This window comes from Pongo abelii, chromosome 7 (assembly GCF_028885655.2).
Source record: "Pongo abelii isolate AG06213 chromosome 7, NHGRI_mPonAbe1-v2.0_pri, whole genome shotgun sequence".
Taxonomy (NCBI): domain Eukaryota; kingdom Metazoa; phylum Chordata; class Mammalia; order Primates; family Hominidae; genus Pongo; species Pongo abelii.
Window position 1 is genome coordinate 119380017 of NC_071992.2, and position 19651 is coordinate 119399667.

The 19651-nt window shown below is 37.8% G+C and overlaps 1 protein-coding gene across 2 annotated transcripts; it reads right to left on the reverse strand.

Annotated features, from left to right (window-relative positions):
- Positions 1-2987: 2987 nt before the first annotated feature.
- SLC25A32 (solute carrier family 25 member 32) lies at positions 2988-19640 on the reverse strand. 2 transcript variants are annotated; one of them, XM_024250488.3, is made up of 7 exons: positions 19209-19640; positions 12020-12170; positions 9133-9218; positions 7531-7691; positions 6303-6416; positions 5879-6024; positions 2988-4912 (listed from the first exon to the last, which is right to left on the reverse strand). In XM_024250488.3, exons 1-7 carry the CDS (start codon positions 19360-19362, stop codon positions 4777-4779), a joined length of 948 nt encoding a protein of 315 aa, XP_024106256.2. In that variant the 5' UTR covers positions 19363-19640; the 3' UTR covers positions 2988-4776.
- Between the last annotated feature and the right edge of the window lie 11 nt (positions 19641-19651).

Genomic DNA, 19651 nt, shown 5'->3' on the forward strand with positions numbered 1-19651 from the left:
AGGGGCCAGGTGAGGTAGCTCATGCCTGTAGTCCCAGCTATGAGGTGGGAAGATCCCTTGAGTCCAGGAGTTTGAGCCTGCAGTGAGCTATGATCACATGATCACGTCACTACACGACAAACTGGGTGACAGAGCGAGACCCTGTCTCAAAACAACAACAAAAAAGAACTTTAGACTACTACTCCAAGAAGGAAGAAGAGATGGATGCTGTGCAGCCAATTAACAGGTATTCATTACAGGTACTTCCAGAGTTTTTCTCCTATTTAATCCTTTAGAATGAAATTTAAGACTTTAACCCCAAACTTCACATAATTTCTGCATGTTACCTAACACATCTTTTGAAAACAGGCATAAAGGTAACTAAATCATCTCATAGGATTTTCTTTCTATAAGCTATTTTACAATAGCTAAAGAGACCTTGTTATAAAAATGGTAATAATACATACTTTATCTGAAGGATTTTATATTAAGTGAAGTGTCCACATTCAAAAGAAAATATTAACTCTGATGACTCATAAACTCCAACATACTTTTTAGTTGATATCCCTTTTTTAGTGTGTTTAGAAGACATGACTTTCTAAATATTGTCAGACTACAAAACCACGTATTGAAATGTGATAGTCTTCTTTTCACAAGGCATAGTACCCATCATTGTCCATTGTCTTTGATTACATTCTCTGGTGCACAGCTCCAGCAAGTTGGGTTTTTTTTTTTGAGACGGAGTCTCGCTCTGTCGCCAGGTTGGTGTACGGTGGCGTGGTCTCAGCTCACTGCAACCTCTGACTCCCTGGTTCAAGCTATTCTCCTGCCTCAGCCTCCAGAGCAGCTGGGATTACAAGCACACACCACCACGCCCAGCTAATTGTTGTATTTTTATAAGTTTCATCATGTTGGCCAGGATGGTCTCCATCTCCTAATCTCGTGACCCGCCCGCCTCAGCCTCCCGAAGTGCTGGGATTATAGGCGTGAGCCACCGTGCCCATCCCCTTAGCCTGTATCTTTATCTTCAAGGGTTCTCCCTACAGCCATGTTCTGGTTTTCCCTTTGCCAACCTCTCCTACCTACACTCCTTCGTAGAACTGCAGTACCTTTACAAGCTAAAGTTCTTTACCTTCCTTTCATCTGCCAAAATCCAGGAAAAAAGAGCCCATAGTGAAATAAATACTTACAGTCACCCCACCCCCTAAGTTGCTTGCAATGTGTCATCAGTCTCCATAATTTGAATCTGCTTTATCAGTGGCATCAATCTTCATTCTACTGAAATATCTATTGGTTGACTAACACCTTGTTTTGAATTTGTTCCTCCTATCTGACCAGTCTTCCTCTGTCACCCCTAAGCAGTAGCCAGGTCTCTCTGTTCTAATTACTCTTACTTCTCTTTTACCCAATAAAGCCCACATAGGTTGTCAGGCTCCGAGAGTTCTCATGTCCTGGTCTCAATCTTCCAGCTTTCTCTTCCTTTTCCTTTTATTATCACATTAATTGACAACTCACTGTTCAAGGCAGGTCACCTGTGCTTTCCTTTTTCCATGGTTCCCTCTGGAATCTTCATTCAATGCCCAGCTTAAATGTTTCCCCCTCCATGAACTCTGCTCTAGTTCCCCCAAGCTATAAATCACCACTTCAGACTCCATCAACCAGGTCCAAGCTGCCACCTGCTAATGACTCGACATTTGTAAAAGCTTCCTAACTGGTATTCCTGCTTTTTTGCCTTTCTCCTGTTTCCTCTATACAATCACCAGAATGATCTCTCAATCAAAACTCTTCACCATGGCCTACAAGGCCTGGTCTCTGCTAACATTTATTGGCCCAGGCACACTAAGCGCCTTTTAAAAATTCATTAATTTAATCCTCTCAATAATCCTACAGCTATGTACTTTTAATATCCTCATTTGCAGCAGATGCTGTTGGTGACTTACCCAGACCCCTTTCACAGGACTGGTGCACCCATACCCTAGCTGCTGTAGGTGTTGGCTGGTAAGAACTGACACCTCCACCCTTATTTGGAGGATTGCCCTTGGCTGAGGAGAGGTACCTAGTCACTCCTCCATCCTTTCTCCCTGTAGCCAGTGGTCAGTGACAGCCTGATGTGGGAACCTAATGGCTCAGCCCCTTCACCTCTAGGCAGGACAACGGTGGGCCCAATTCATTCAGCAGAGTGCCCTATGAGTCAGGGTGAAGCTACACTACTCCTGAAACTCTTCTTCCCCGGCCTTATCCTGCTTGCTTTACTCCATTACAGATTTCTCCTGAAAGTGCTCCCTCAATCACTTGCCCAAGAATCCCCATCTCTGGCATTGTTACAGAGGAAGTGATCTAAGACACCATTTTACAGATCAGGAAACCTAAGATGAAGAGGGCTGAAGTGATCTGCTTAAGGTCAAACAGAAAATGGGAAAGCTGAATTTTGAAGCCAGAGGGCCTGGCTGTCCAACCTGAGCTCTTTCCCACCATACTGCAGTGGCCACTTCTCCAACCTCCTCTCTCTCCTCACCCATCCCCTCTAGCCAACTTAATTCCTGCCTCAGGCCCTTTTTACTTCCTATCCTCTCTGCCTAGAATGTGTTTCCTCTCACTGTGGCTCGCTTCCTCACTTCTTTCAAAATGCTCCAAATACTATCTCAGAGACCTTTCCTGACCCCAACCATACTACCTAAGATAGCAACACTATCCCCCAGTTCTGCTGTAGTTTTATTTATAGCATTAAATACCTGAAATTATATTACGCATATATTTCCTTTTCTGTCACTTACACCAAGATGAAAATTCCCTGAGGGCAGGAATATTGTCTGGCTTATTTATTGCTATATCCTCAGTGCTTGGTGACATACCTGGCAAAGAGCAGGAGTTGAGTGACTATTTGTTGTTGAATGACTGAAATTGAGTTCTCTTCTCTCAGAACTCTTACCAGGCTTTGTAAGATATTCCTTACAAGTTCTTAATCTATAGCTGTAATTATTTAATGAATATTTATCTATCACACAAGCTTTGTATGCTCTCAGAGGACAAGAATTATGTTTTATTCATTTGGGAGTACATAGGCAGTATTTAAATAATGGTGCTATCTTAAACACCAAATATCAACTGCAGTTCATTTTTTCCATATGGGGACTAATATCAAGATTTCATATGAATTATAGTATAATCCAGAAGTATGAAAAAATACATCACATTTAACTTATAAAGCATTCATCTGCATGTTACAAGATATTACAGTAAATACAATTAGGTACTTATCATTTTATCTTTACTTTAAAAACAATGCCTTTTCCAAAATATAAAAAAATAGACCTATTTTTAAAGAACTATTTAAAGATGGCTTTGAAAACAACACTTTTATTTACAACAAATAGATTGTAGTGCAACAGCACTCGTGGATGTTTACGATAAATAAAAATACTAGTATTCTGGCATCCTTTGGGAACAGGCCCTTTTATATTTATAGATGTCTACAATGACTCATAAAAGTAAAATCAATAAAGGCTGTTAATTTGTATTTCAACCTGAATTTGAGAAACCAATGAAGATTAATCATTTATTTGGGATCTAGATCCATATATCTGAAAACTAAAGTACAAAGTTTCTCATTTCCATTCACTTTGTCAACAAACACATCCCAAACATTTCAGCATCTGTAAAAGGTGATCTATTTAGCATCTGTAATAAGTGATTTATAGTTATATATGCTAAATAAAGGTTGATACAGCTGGATCCTAGAAGCTCAGATTTTATAAATTTAAAATAGATTAAGTATTTATGCCAAAAAACAAGAACTGGATCTAGGATTTTATTTTAAATTATGGAAGTCTCAGGGGAAAAAAATTAGCAATGGAATGACAATAGATGTCAGATATTTCTCTGAGAAGTATATAGTTTCTCAATTTTCGCTAGGTAGTGCATCCCAATTGAATTAAAACTAAAGCATATTTACAGTGCATTTTTTCTCACTAAAATTTCCCAATTCTAAAATGGTCTGGCCAGGCGCGGTGGCTCACGCCTGTAATCCCAGCACTTTGGGAGGCCAAGGCAGGCGGATCACGAGGTCAGGAGATTGAGACCATCCTGGCTAACATGGTGAAACCCCGTTTCTACTAAAAATATAAAAAAAAGTTAGCCAGGCGTGGTGGCAGGTGCCTGTAGTCCCAGCTACTCGGGAGGCTGAGGCAGGAGAATGGCATGAACCCAGGAGGCGGAGGTTGCAGTGAGCCGAGATCACGCCACTGCACTCCAGCCTGGGCGACAAAGCAAGACTCCGTCTCGAAAAATAAATAAATAAACAAATAAAATAAAATGGTCTGGATTTGGTCAACACCTTATTCAGTAAATCCTTAATTTACCTTGAGACATACAAAGACATTCTTTTAAGGAGCCATTTTCTTGGTATTGCACAAAAACCTTTGTGCAATTAATTTTAAAGCAATCCAGGCAAGTTAAGCTCACAAAAAGAAGTACATTCATCTAATCCATTTAGCAAATGTTGCAAATCAGCTTCCACCAATAAAACGTAGAAATCTGTGAAACTCTATACTTCGTGTCAGTTTTAACATTGTGTTGATGGCAGCCATTTCAGGCAGAGGTAGCCAAGTTCCATATATATGGGGAAGGCAAAAAGCAGAAAAACATTGCAGAAGACTTAGCAGTTCTCTGGCTTCTAATGACTATAGACCAATTTCGAATATGAGCCATGTTTCTATGCAGAATTCTTCTTTTATGCCTTAAACACAAAAGAGCTTGTTGCTGCCTTGGGCAGATATACTGGAATTGTCCTCTTTGAGCTTACTTTCTCTTTTCTCTAAGGTCAAGTAAAAAATGTGAGACGTTTTCATATACCACAAAGGTAATACAGCAGGCTGGAGTCACTCTAATCAAATTAGGAGCAATTCCCTTGTAAAATCCACCGATGCCTTCTTTCCTTTAGAGGGAAAAATAGATAATGCTTAATTTTGTATAGAGCTAGCTTGAAAACATGGAAGTTTAAACTGACACAAGGCATGGAGCAAGCAGCAGTCAAACCTCACTCTGATTTAAGTTCATGTTTTCAATGTCCTAAAGTAATGTAGTTTATAAGCCATTTGTAGGGATTTACATTCCTTTTATGGATGGACTGAGTAAGAGAGGGTAGGAACACCTCAAAACTGAACTAAAAAGTGCTTTCAATTAGCTATCTTTCAAATGCTTTTAAATGTATGAACAGGCAGGAGTTTTAATTGACCTAATGTAGGCATTAAAAAACCTCATAGCTTGGATAAATGCTAGCCAACATTAAATACAGCACATACAAATATAAAACTTTATCTCCTTAATGCCAATAATATGGAATATGGCCTAGAAATTTGTCACTTAGGTGCTCATTAAATATTTCTTGAATTAAATTTAAACATCCTAAATGTTCTGCTCTGTTCCTTTAGAATTAAAGGGAAATATGGTGATGTCTGCCTATAATAATTTAACTAGTCTCATACTGAAGAACAAACATCTCTTTCATGTATGGAAACAAGTATTTGCAAAAGTTATGGTGCCAGTAGCAGGTGTGGAGCCTTCTTGAATGTATTAAGCTAGGCTTATGACTTCTTATATTCAATACCATTCAGATATTTTATAACACCTAAATTTTATTTTCCAAAACATTTTCACACATTTAATTTGATTCTTATAACAACCTATTAGTCTAGAAAAGTCTTACTTTACAAATGAAGAAATTAAGCCTCAGAGAGATTAAGGCCATGGTCACATATGTAATAATTGGGAAAGCAGGGACCACCAATCATGTTTTCACCACAGCAAACTGGCCTTTGCTATAAAACTAGTATCAACAGGATGGTCTAAGATATGCAAGGTACCTTGTCAAAGCAATTTTTGATATAGCACATGCTCTCACCTCCATGTCTTTGTGATTACATCTATTACACCACTGTAAAACATGTGTTGATCCTGAAGACGAGCTCTTACGACTTGATATGGGTATGTTGCCGCGACAGCAAATATTTTGGATAGTGCTGCAACAGATATATATTCTACTGTGCTCTAAAATGGAACACAAAACAGTTTTTTCTTTAGACAGGATTTCTTTTAAAATACAGAAGTAAAAATTATATACAAAAAACATTTAAACGGATCTTTAAAGGATTCTATTTTTGACATTTGTGTGGCTTCAGCCTATAAATATTTAACTATAAATTAAATCAGTGGCAGAGCCAGTACTCATCATCATAGCACTACCACCAAAGTAAGCATGACAAAAATTTCTACCTATTAAGTACCCATAAAAGAAAATGATACCATTTTTACAAGAATCATCTTACCAGCTGGGCTTCTGGTAATCTATTGATATGCTGGTTGTACTTCAACTTCAGCAATTCATATGCCATAAACTGAAGGGCACCGTGCGATGTTCCAAACAGCCCAGGAACAAATCCCTACAAGGGAATGATTTTTAAAAAGCAAAACAACATATGTTTGAAGAACAATATATTTAAGTAAAATACTTTCTCTTCTCTCTCCTTACAGCACTTTAAGCAAATTCATTTAATTTTGCACAAATCACATTTTTAAAATATGGGGTTAAAAACTTGTAGTAATATAAAAGAAATGGGTATATTCTCTTCTACTTTATTTTTAAAGGTTTGGATGTTCATATATTAGTTTTACTTTAAACAGTATACATATAAAGAAGACCCACACTGTCAAGATTTGAGGTGTGAGTGGGAAACTAAATTCTGGAAAGTTAAGAAACTAAAGGTAATGGTAAATCAATGAACTGAGCATAGGTATTCTGAAAGAATAAGGCAGAAAGTGATGAAAAAACATAAAATTAAGTAATATATTTATAAAATTCTTGCTTATAGGTCAGTAAAATCATATCAGCCTTAAAATGATTTTAAAAGCTATTACTCAATTCTTGAAAAACAAACTGAAATTCAATGTGTCTAATTTTGATTTTAACCTATGTATGCCTAAAAATTTCTTTATGGGGATAAGCAATAGATGGGAATAGAAGGTAGAAAAGGGGAAAATAAAAAGGAGTTATAAAATCAGAAAACAGATCTGACACTAGGAAAAAATTTTTAAAATATTACAACAGGCAAAAGGCTGGGTTTGATTTGTTTCGTTATTTTTAAATTTATGTAAGATTTGAGATGAATAAAAAAACTCAATAAAATAAGATCCTGTTAGAACTGCTAATGTCTTCTCCAGACTACATTATTCCGGGTTCCTAAGAGACCACAGCTTCCAAGGAATGGAGTAAGGAATAAGTGACCTGGTTGTGTAACTTATCAAATAGAAACTTGACAAAGTTTTAGACAGATTTCATGCCCACCAATGTCATGATGATACATCCTATGTTGATGGGGACAAACAGCTTAAAGTACAATTTCAGTATTATTAACTATGTTTCAGTTTTCATTAAATTGTTTTTTGCCTAAGTGTGGCTTCTTTTTAGGACTTACTATAGGTCATTCAGAACTAAGACAACAGAGCCAATGGAAATTCAAATTTTCAGTTATTTAAAATATATTGATAATTTGTTACCTTATATAATCCACGCACACCTTCATACTTATATATTTTCACAAGTGTATCAAACATTCCTTTATACTGTCGGTGTGGGGAGTTAACAACAGCATCATACTGTAACATAAGGCGAGTTTTTGTTACCCATAATGGGTTTGTAATGCAGAGGGTCATGGCTCCTAAAATGAGATTTCAGTAAGATTATTCAGCATACAGATACTTTCGCACTTATGATAACCCAAATTAGAAACAGTACATTTATGTAAAAACAAAAAAGATAATGCACAGAACCATATCTGAAACTGTGAAATGTAGTTTCTGAGGCATAGTCTTAGGGTCAAAAGGTAGACATCGTTTTTGGTAGTCATAAAAAGTTCCTCATGCAGTTAGCGAGAGGTAAATTAAAAGGGAGATGGAAATGTGAAATGCTTTCTCTTTGAAGTGTAAGAATAGAAAAAATGTCTTGACTCCTAAACAACGTGGCCTGGTGCAGAGAACAGATGGTAAGCAGATACAGACCTTAGGTGTAGCGTATGGTATAATCCCAGAGGGGTTGAAGATAGGCGAAAAGGACCAGGAATCTGGCACCCCAATAATCTGTGCATGTGACACATATATCTACCCCAACTTTATCACAATCTTCCTCAAATCCAAAGTAGCTACTATCCCTCAAAAATTAAATAATTATGTAATATAGTAAGTCACATTTTACATCCTTTATAGAGTGACAACTTTATAAAAAAATTCATCTGGTTAAGTTTCTCATTTGCCAGGTTTCCTAAGTAGTCCTTTATTCAACAAATATTTAGTCCTGTTATGACTCAGGTTTTTGCTAGTGGCTATGTGTTCAAAAATGATTAAGTTTTTGACTAATCAAACATGAAGAAATCAAGGTATTAAAGTAGGAGCTACAAAGACTTATGGCTCTTATTGTTTTTTTCCTTCTGGATAGTATACATAAGTGAGGCGATTAAACAAGGCTACTAAATTGTATGATTTGAAAACTAAAATTATACTTTAAAGAAACACTATACCAAATCATTTTAAACCATTAGGGATTCATAACTTTGCTAAACTTTACCACTCCGTCATAAGTAAAATTCTTGAAATCTGCACAGAGTAATCATAAGAATTTCTGCTAAGAAATTCCATATAACAGCCAGGCATGGTGGCTCACACCTGTAATCCCAGCACTTTGGGAGGCTGAGGTGGGCGGATCATGAGGTCAAGAGATCAAGACCATTCTGGCCAACATGGTGAAACCCCGTCTCTACTAAAAATACAAAAAATTAGCTGGGCGTGGTGGCACGTGCCTATAGTCCCAGCTACTCGGGAGGCTGAGGCAGGAGAATCACTTGAAACTGGAAGGCAGAGGTTGCAGTGAGCTGAGATAGCACCACTGCACTCCAGCCTGGGCGACGAGAGCGAAACTCCATCTCAAAAAAAAAAACCAAAAACCAAAAAACAAACAAACAAAAAAACCCAAAAATTCCATATAACTGATTTAATACAGTTAGATGGGCATATTTAAACTGAGGTGTTCAAAGAAAAAAAATCAAAAACAAAACCTGAAAATTAAGTTTAGAAGGTGACATTTTTATATTTCACACATTGCCTTACCAGCTTCAGCAGCTGAGACAAGGTATTCTGTTGCCTCTAAACGTTCAGCTCTTCCTTCTGTCTTATATGACTTGATGGCATTGTAACTAAAAGAATTAAATGTGAGCAGTTTAATTTGAATAGGTGTCATTAAGTCTGTTTTAAAGTGTATGTAAGTCAACAGCAGTACCCCAAAAGCAAAAGTCAGTGCATAATGCAACCACAAAATGAGACCTTTTTCAAGAATGAATTTGCTGGAAGTGGTTTGCTGCAAGATTATACCACCCCTCCCTCTCAAATGAATATGGCTAGCAATACAAATGTAAAATATTTTAATCAGACACTCATCAATTAATTTCAAAAGACAGGGAAACTGGGAGGAGGGGAGAGTACAGTAGTGGTACACAGACCGGCCATAAAAGACAAAAGGGACCAAAGAAGGGGTACCTAACAAATATATACTGAGCACCTATGTTCAGGTACTATAGTTAGCTTTCTAATAGATGATAAAAAGATAAACAAGTGATGTTTATCTTAAATTATATTTTCTTAAATTAATAAGGACTATTAAGTGGCACACAAATAATCATAATAAAAGACAACACAGACAATAGAAGAAATTCAGGAATTATGACTGAGATCACAGAAGGCTTTGTGTAGGAGGTAGTATTGAGCTGGGTATTGAGACAGGCACAGTTTCAACAGGAAAAAGATGAGCATGGTGAAAAGTAATAAAGGTGGGTGGGAAGACAGGGAAAATTGGCCACACTTGAGTGGTAGATTGAGATTTGCATTTTATTTGGTAGAAAATATCCATTAAATGTTTCAGAGTAAGGGAGTCAAATCAGCCTATTTCCTTTAATGCCAATTTCTACTTTTCTCTTGGATGATGACGTCAAGTGAACACATTCTTTCTTTCTTTTTTTTTTTTTTTTTCAGAGACAGAGTCTCACTCTATCACCCAGGCTGGAGTGCGGTGACACAATCATAGCTCACTGTAACCTTGAATTTCTAGGCTCAAGCAATCCTCCTGCCTCAGCCTCCCAATTAGCTAAGACTACAGGCATGCAGCATCATGATGCCAGACTAATTCTTTTTTAAATTTTTTGAAGAGATGGCGGTCTCACTATGTTGCCCAGGCTGGTCTTGAACTCCCAGACTCATGTTATCTTCCCACCTTGGCCTCCTAAAGTGCTGGGATTACAGGTGTGAGCCACTGCACCTGGCCCAAGAAATTCTTATCACAAAAATTTTATATGGCTTGTCCTTAGAAGCTGTCTTGAAGAATCTATACAACTCAAATTCATGAAGTATATGTGTGTGTGTATATATATATACACACATATACATAAACATATCTATATATACATATATACATACATACACATATATACATATCTATACACACACACACATATATATGTCAAGGGGGTGTGTGTGTATATGGTTTCACACACACCTCTCTAAAGATAAGAAAGAGAAAAAATATTTAAACAATTTTAAGGCTGAATTTCATTTTGCTTTCACTTAAAAGACATTTTAAGATTGGTTTGAATACTGCCATAAACTTATGGGAGATCAAACAAAATATATGACACAAAGAAGACAAAGGCAAATACACTAGATACTGATGTTTTCCTAAAAATGAAACCTGTTGAAGCAAAGAAAAGCTTCCTCATTCATGGTTTCAGTTTCACGGATCACAGGCATGCTCAGAGCAGCACATGCCCCTGCAATACAGTGCGATGATGGTTTGTGACCATGCTCTTGTTCACTAAATAAGCTGAATGTGCTTGCCACAGGAACTTTCTATGGCGTCTTCAGGAGGCAGGTGAGAGCAGTTATTTTAAATGGTGATGATATCTGACTGGTGAAGGAGTAAGGAAAGGAATGAGCTGGGAAGATGATAGGGCAGGTCAAACAAGAAGAAATAATTTGCCTCAAACCCTTTCGGCCATGCACTGGCTTTTGCTTTCTGTTCCCAACAGCGATTTCCTGTGGTACCTATTCATATGAGGACCCTAAGGTCTATCCTCTCTGCTTTTCCACCTTCATCATAAACAAATTTATTTTTGTAAGCCATCTCAAATATTTTGGGAATCTGGTTGAGGATAAACAAGTAATTAATGATACTTCAGTATTTATAAAATTTTCTATTTGGGACACTCTGGAACTAATCTCTGATAAATGGAGGAAATAACTTAGTTATTTAAACAATCTTTCTTTATCAAAACTGAATACCAAAGAGAGCTGAAATCCACAGGATTCATTTTGGACAACAGTTGCAGGCTCTTCCAGTCTCTACAACACTTTCCAAAATCACTAATAAATAACAAACCAACTGATTCAACTTTTTCTAATCTAGTAATATTTTGACTCTAATTAGAAATGCTCACGAGTATGTACTGATATGGCCAAAACACCTAATAAAACAACGATGGGGCCCTACAATTTCATTGTGAATTATCTGGAGTTGGCTGTTTTTCAAATGGCTTTAACTGAAATAAAAAGCTCTCTTTAATATGTATTTAGCTTACAAAAGTAATCAGTTATACATTTCATCTTCCTGAATTCACCTCACAGAAATGGCTTCTCTAAAAGTATCATTCCACCTCATCTCTTCGCCTTTTTCCTATTAAAAACTTTCTTCCAGACCAAATAATGCCTCTGATAATAGCTAATAAGCCATTAGCTATTAATAGGCATCTGATAATCAAACTAATAAGCCATTTTGAATCAAACTAATCAAATAACTAATCAGCCATTTTGTTCTTTCTGATCCTCCCAATTCAGAGAAACTGATTAAATGACTCATCTTATTTCATCATTTTACATTTACATGTAAAAATCACTAAAAACAAAAATTCCTTTTTTATGTAATACTGTAAAATCTCCCAAATCTACTCACAAGAAAAAGTAGAGTCCCCAGGATAAACCTGCACCCCATACATTTGGGGTTACTCCTTGATAAAGTCCCCGTAGTCCATCAAGTTTCCAAATGGTAGTCAAGCAATGTAAAATTCCATTATATTTCGGTCTCAGTTCCAATCCATCACTCACTGCATCAAGGGATACACAAAGTCAGGTAAGAACAAAGTTCTAGCTCTGTATCACATATAAACACAGACACTGTACAACTGGTTATATAAAGGAGATAAACTTAGAAGAAAAACTTTTTTAGGTAGAAAAATTATTTTCCAGGCTTTTATATATATATTACATACATTTATATAAATATATATATAAAAATATGTAAAATATATATTTTTGCGACAGAGTCCCGCTCTATTGCCCAGGCTGGAGTGCAGTGGCTCACTGCAATCTCCACCTCCCAGGTTCAAGCAATTCTCTTGCCTCAGCTCCCCTAGTAGCTGGGATTACAGGTACGCACCACCATGCCCAGCTAATTTTTGTATTTTTTTTTTTTTTTTTTTTTTAGTACAGACAGGGTTTCACCATGTTGGCCAGCCTGGTCTCAAACCCCTGACCTCAGGTGATCCACCCACCTCGGCCTTCCAAAGTGCTGGGATTACAGGTGTGAGCCACCATGCCCAGCCCAGGCTTTAATATTTTAAAACTACTACATTCATGAATTTATTCAAGTGTTTATTGAGGGCATACTAAGCACTCAAATAATATTTTAGGAAATATTAGATTAGCTTTTAATCCAAAAGTCTCTTAGGTAACTAGGTTTCAACACTTAGGTTTTGTTTTTGCTCCAAGGTTAACGATTTGAATGTTAAAAAATATTACTCAAAAAATAAACTAGCTAGGAGCCTCAATTTATATCGAATGCTAGCAAGACTGAGGAGTGGCAGGAAAGAAAATGCAGAGGATGGGGTAAACTTTTTTTCCTGGAAATTCTTTCTATCCTCCCCACCAACATACGTCAAAATCCAAGTAGAAAATAGAAAAGCATTTCACTTGAACATACCCAAAATTGAACTAGTTTTCCCCATCCCTTCTGAAGCTTCTCTTACTCGAGTGTTCCATATAACTCAACAAACACCATCATCATCTACACAGATGCCCACACCAGATACCTGGGGACTATCCATGAAACCTCCTCCCTCCCATCCCTTTTTATCAAATAACAAGTCCTTTTGATTCTACATCACAAATTTCTCTTGCACCTGTCTATGTTTCAGTTCACACTGCCATCATCCCACTTTGAGATACCATCAGTTTTCAACTAGCATCATCAGCATTTAAAGTAGTCTTCTTGTCAATTTTGTAAAAAATATAATCTAGATTATAAATCTGGCACTTTTTCATTTCATCTCTCTGTAGGAAACAGAAAGCACATTCAAAATAGGGTAACTCTAGGGCATGAGGGGTAGTTAAAAGGACTAATTACAAAGGTGTGAGCAGGTTATAGAATACCACAAGGAATAATACAGTATCAATTATTTATTTACTGCTTTGAAAAATCACTTAATTCTATAACTAGAGTATTAAGTATCTCAGTAATCGGCAACGACATTCTACATTATGCATACCATTCTACATTATACTACAGGATATCCAAACTTGTAATTTTACTATATATATAATTTTGTATACAGCTTTGTTTTCCACTCAAGACTATTTGTGAGCATTCCCCCTTGTTATTCAACAGATTCCCCCAAATAAGATTTTAACATATGACATTATGGTTTTCCATCTTATAGATATCCTATGATTTACACAGTCATTTCTCCATCTGACATATGAATTCTTTTTTTTTTTTTTGGCTATTATAAGAAGTCCTCTAAAGAACATTCCATACAACAATCTGCATGAACGCTTATTACTGCCTTAGAATTAGTTATTAGAAAGGGAACTGATATGGGTCAATGGGTATAAACTTAAGTTACAAATACGTATTGAACCTGCCTTCCAGAAAGTTTATACAAATTATACTCCACTAGCCATATGAGCATCCCTGGTTCACTGTCCCCTTGCCACTACCTCACTGTGTATAATCCAGCCTGGCAAAGAAGAATCACTATTTACCATTGCCAGGCAAAGGGGGAAAAGTCAATTTCTTTCATCATTAACCTGCCAACGTTACAGCATGAAGGGAGATTAAAGTACATCAGGTTTTGTCAGAAGACCTGGGTTTGATATGTAACTTCCCTAATTCGCTAGATGGTCTTACCCTTTCTGAGCTTCAGCATCCTCACTTATGAAATGGGGATAAGTTATGTACCTCACAGGGTTTTTTGAGGTTTATATAAGACAACAAGTTTAAAGGCAGGCAGCAGAATGACAGGCTCTTGCGAAATGTTTTCCTGCATAGTTTATAAACTTTCTGATGCTTCCCCTGGATTCTGTGTGTCTCATTCTTCTGTATAGATCCCTTTTTCTAAGAACTTTCCATTTTCCTCTCAATAATAAACTCACAATACCATTTCTCTCTTGAGGTAAAAAGCAAAACCAACCATAAAAACACTACCTGTTCTTTTCATAGGTATAAAACAATGCTGAACTATAATCTCCCTAACGTAAAATTAAAATTGTTATATAGATAAAATACAGTAAATTTTTTTGGTCTAAATCAGGGGTCCCCAACTCCTGGTACCAATCCATGGCCTGTTAGGAATTGGGTCACACAGCAGGAGGTGAGCTAGGTGGGCGGAGTGCTAGCGAAGCTTCATCTGTACTTACAGCTGCTCCCCATTGCTTGCATTACTGCCTGAACTCTGCCTCCTGTCCGATCAGTGGTGGCATTAGGTTCTTACAGAATCTCGAACCCTATTGTGAACTACACATGCAAGGGATCTAGGCTGCACACTCCTTATGAGAATCTATTGCCTGATGATCTGAGGTGGAACAGTTTCATCCTGAAATCATCCATACCTCCTCCACCCCCATTCATGGAAAAATTGTCTTCCATGAAATCAGTACCTGGTGCCAAAAAGGTTGGGGACCACTAGCTTAAATGACCTCGTGATCGTTTTAAAAACATTTGCCACTAACGAATTAGTATGTAGATCTAAGTACCTATCAAATAACTTACAATGGCCTATCATAGCACTAAAAAAATGCCAATGGACACAAGCTGAAGATAAAAAGTTTGGTGTACAGAAAGGAGCCAAGATAGGACACTAATTTTAAATTCATTTTCAAAGAAAGACAATATAATGACTTTAAAAAAATTATCATCTAGCACTATCACCCTAACACAACCTGTTTCATTTGCTGGATGTTAGTTTTACCCCTCCTTTCCTCTGTGACAACTCTGTGACAAGAGTTTGTCTCTCTCAATAAAATTAATCTCCCCCCTACCTGTGCTCTATATTGGTGTTTTTAAAATTGCAGATGAATCAAGAAACGAATTGAACAGATTGCCAGTATCTTTTCTTTAAAACCAGACTAGAATTGAAAACAAATATAAATGACATTACAAGTAATAAGGATAAGTAATGTTTCATGAAACTTGTGTTTCAGTAATGTTTGTGTGTAGATAGCAAAGGTAAAATTTATTTCCTACTAAGCGTTCTGGTCAAAAATGCTTGTTCTAGATCCTGCTTCTTCAGATAACCCCCCTTAGTTAGATACCTTACTCCTTATCCTCCTGCCTCCATTTCCCAATCTCTTCCTTGATTTCAGTTCTTTCCCATTAGTATTTAAATGGACTTAAGCCTCTCCTAAGTATTTCCTCTTTGATCCCAGTGCCTCCTTATCAGGTGTCTGCAATGAGAAAACCAGCCCCTCCCTGGCCCCCGAGACAATCTCAGCAGGGACTCTCTCACCCCTGCTGCAATCTGGTTTGAGCTTTACCAATTACTGCAAGCGCTCTAATTAAGAACCTTCAAAGGCACTTTGGAGTCCTGTCTTTCTTAGGAACCCCTTAATACACCTGATATCGTGTAAATCCCTCTCTTCTAGCTCATTTAACACCACATTTTCTTGAATGTCCTCTTGCTTCTTTGCCAATAAATTTCCTTGGCCCCCTTTTCTCTGCCCATCCTTAAATGCTGATTTATCGGCACAATTTCCACCAAACAGTGGTGGTGTCTCAACCATTAAGTGGCTTCAACTGCCATCCCTGTGCTACTAGTCCTGATTTCTCATTCCTAACATCCTGCCCTACTAAGGGTTGTGGTTCTACTGCCAGTTTCCATTTTCACATGGCATAAAAGATAACATCAATCTGGCAGCTTAACTTTCTGGAATCATTCTTTATTTTCATCTCTAGCATTTTAATTTACCCTTTAGCTATACCAAACTACCCACTCATGGTTTCAAACTAACAGCATATGTTATGGAAACAGACTTTCTGAGCTTGAATCCCAGTTCTAGCAATACTTTGCAACCCTGAGTAAGTCACTTGATTGCTCCGTGCCTGAGTTTTTCTGTAAGATAGGAAAAAATAATAGAACCTAACTCTAAAAATTATAAAGGATTAAATGAGTTAGTACATATAAAGCTCTTAGAATTCTGCCTGACATATTGCAAGCACTCTGTAAGTACCAGTTTATTTATGCTACTGGGTCTTGCGATACCACATACTTATACAACTTTACTCTGCACTACTGTTACTGAATTTTATGTTTTGGTTCCTTAATATTTCGGATGTAGTCATACTCTCTACATTCTTCACAAAAGCTCACACATAACATTAAATTGCAGATTAGGCTTTTGGGTATTTGAGAAAATTACTGTTTTTATATCTCATTCTTTGTTGGGGCTCTCTCATCATTCTTGAGGGTTTAAAATTACATAGTAAAGTTAGAAGGAGCCTGAATAATCATCCAATCCAATCTTTCCACCTAATACAAGAATATCTTCTAACTTCTGTCATCCAACTACTATCTGAACCACTTCTGGTCATCATCAATTTCATTTCTGAGCACTACCACGCTGCCAAACCAAAATCTGCTTCCTTGTAATTTCCACTCAACCTGTGTCTGACCTTAGGATCAACCCACAATAAGGCAGCCCCCTATCCCACATGGAAGTTCTCTAAATATCTTGAGGTTTTTTTCTCTCCCGAGCTAAACTAGTTCCTTCAGTCATTTTTCATATGAAGTAATTTCTAATCTTTCTACCACTCTGGACACCTCTGAGTTCCAATTTATACTTGAACTCACAGAAAAATTCCAGGTTTGGTTTAATAGCATATGCATTCAGAATTAACCCCCACACCCTGTCATCATTAGATTTTAACTTTATTAAACGAGTTTAATTACATGGAAGCATAAAAACTACAGTATGTTATTAAGCATTGATGTTGATAATCAATAAATTTTTATTTCGTTATTCATCTTCTTAAATTTTCCTCCTTTCTATCACCATTTCACAGCTACACTGTGAGCTTTATTATTACGAAGTCCTGCTTCCATTCCTAGATCTTTAATTTAGGCCTCCAATCCAAACTGAATACTTTTATCTGTCACCTCGGCCCCACTAGTCTCCTAATACTCTTCCCAATTCATCAAGACTATTAATCTTCTCAGGTACCAAGAATTCCCTTTCCTCAGGAATGATACGCTTCAAAGCACTGTCTAAACTCATCAGGCCAACCACACTATTCTTCAATGATCACTTCGACTATCACCTCTTCTGCTCCTAGATAAAATGCTACTGAAGAGAGACACCAAGTCATACAGGCCTGCACCTGCAGCCAAGTCTAAAATTCTTCTAATGTTCAAACCATTGTATAACAGGTACTTATAGAGGTAATATGGTGAGGGGTTAAGTGCCAGAGGGTTCCAGAGTTAGATTACCTGGGTTTAAATCCCAGATCCATCTTTACAAACTTGTGACAGGCAAGTTAGTCAATTTCTGTTATCCTCATCTGTATAGCAGATATCATAAACTCACAGGATTGTTTCTGTGAATAGATTTACAGAATAAATGAGATAATGCATCTAAAGCATAGTTCACTGCCTTGCTCCTAGTAAATACTCGATAAAGATTACTTGTCAATAACATAATTATTTGTGCATGCATTATAAAACTTCATGAAATTATATGCCTTTGTGGTGTTTTTTCTAGAGATAATACTCCATAATTTTCGATCATTTTCCTTCATAGAACGGCTTCTTGCTTCCTCTCCAGCTGTGAAAATATTAGCCCTTCTATGGGAAACCCCAAGCCCCAATCTTCCATTGAACCTTAAAGATACATATGGCCATCAGCAATGTAGAATTTTCTTGACGGTTTACGTGTATTTATATTTTGTATTTGTATTTCTTGATTTTATGTTGTCTAGAATTACCTTTATATGACTATGTCTAATGCCTACAATTAAATTCTAAGTTCCCTGAAGGCAAGAACTTTATTAGATACTTCTGTAGCCCATACAGCAGTCTACAAATATTAAGAGAATATAAATCAAGTGAACTGAATTACCTAATGCTAAAATCAACAACTTCTGTAGATTTAATTCTCAAGGCAGAACTTAACTTATAGCAACTTTATTTGGAAACTATTTTCTGCAATTTCAGTTATCAAAGATCATCTTTGAAACTCTCTTTCCAGACTTTAGTGTTGAGTTTAACTTCTAAAATGCTTTGTGAATTTCAACATACTCAATTCATCTAATACACTTAAAATAGTATTTCGATTCTAGCTACCTATTTTTTCACAGTACCTTGTACCATTCTATAAACGCCAAAAAACAAACATTCAAGAGAATTCTATTCCAAATCTACTCCCAACCATTCGCTGAAGATTACGCCCTATCTCAATACTAGTCGAGCTGCCAAACCACGTGGGTATGCTAAGATTTCAAAGTTCCTCCAAGAGTGAATGATTTGCACGTGTGAGGACTAAACCTTAAAATGTGACAATCCCTTTTTTATTTTACAAATCAGGCTTTGAATCCCATCTTCTCTGCCAATGAGGATGTTTTTTCTCAGACTTCTCTACATACACGCCCCCTCTCAGTCTTGAGGAGCGGGGAAGATCGCAGGCCGACCCCTCTACCAAGCACCATTTCCTCAAATCTAGTTCAGGTTAGCCAACGCGGACAGCACCCCCTTCAACGCTCCTCCTCCCCCAAGAGAGGAAAAGGCGGAGGAGATCCAGGCCTCCTTCTGAATCTTTACCACCCAGTTCGGGCTGACAGTGAGAGGATGCAGCCCGGTGTCCGGGCGGGCTCTTACCGGCGAAGCGGATCTTCACGAGGTCGAGCGGATGCAGCGCAAGGTTGGATAAGACGCCGCCGCTCACGCCCGCTATCAGGTTCTCATACCGGACGTGGCGGAATACCGTGCTCCACGCCGACGACCCGGACGCCGACTGGCCCTGGCCCGTCATAGGCTCGGGGCCCGTCGACACCACGGCGCCCAGGGCCGCGGAAGTGGGACGCGATGCAGTGGCCGCCACCGTTGCGACGGTCGCCCCTTGTGAGGGCAAGCCCACCTCCGGGACCAGCAAGAGGACTCTTATGCCCAAGGCGCGTGAGCGAAGCCGCGAGACTCTAGTACTGAGGGGGCAAGAATGGGACACAGCCACTACGTCACGCCGATAGAAAGCGCGATGGAGGGGAGGTGCCAGCCTCTCCCGAGTCTCCGCCCTGCCTCACCCACAAATGCTCCAGCCCACG

Coding starts and splice junctions, on each gene's coding strand:
- SLC25A32 (XM_024250488.3), bottom strand. CDS start 19,362: ATGACGGGCCAGGGCCAGTCGGCGTCCGGGTCGTCGGCGTGGAGCACG. Junction 6,417..7,530: donor GTGTGCGTGGATTATATAAG/GTAACAAATTAT, acceptor ATTCCCTTGTAG/GGATTTGTTCCTGGGCTGTT. Junction 6,025..6,302: donor GATTACCAGAAGCCCAGCTG/GTAAGATGATTC, acceptor GTTCCATTTTAG/AGCACAGTAGAATATATATC.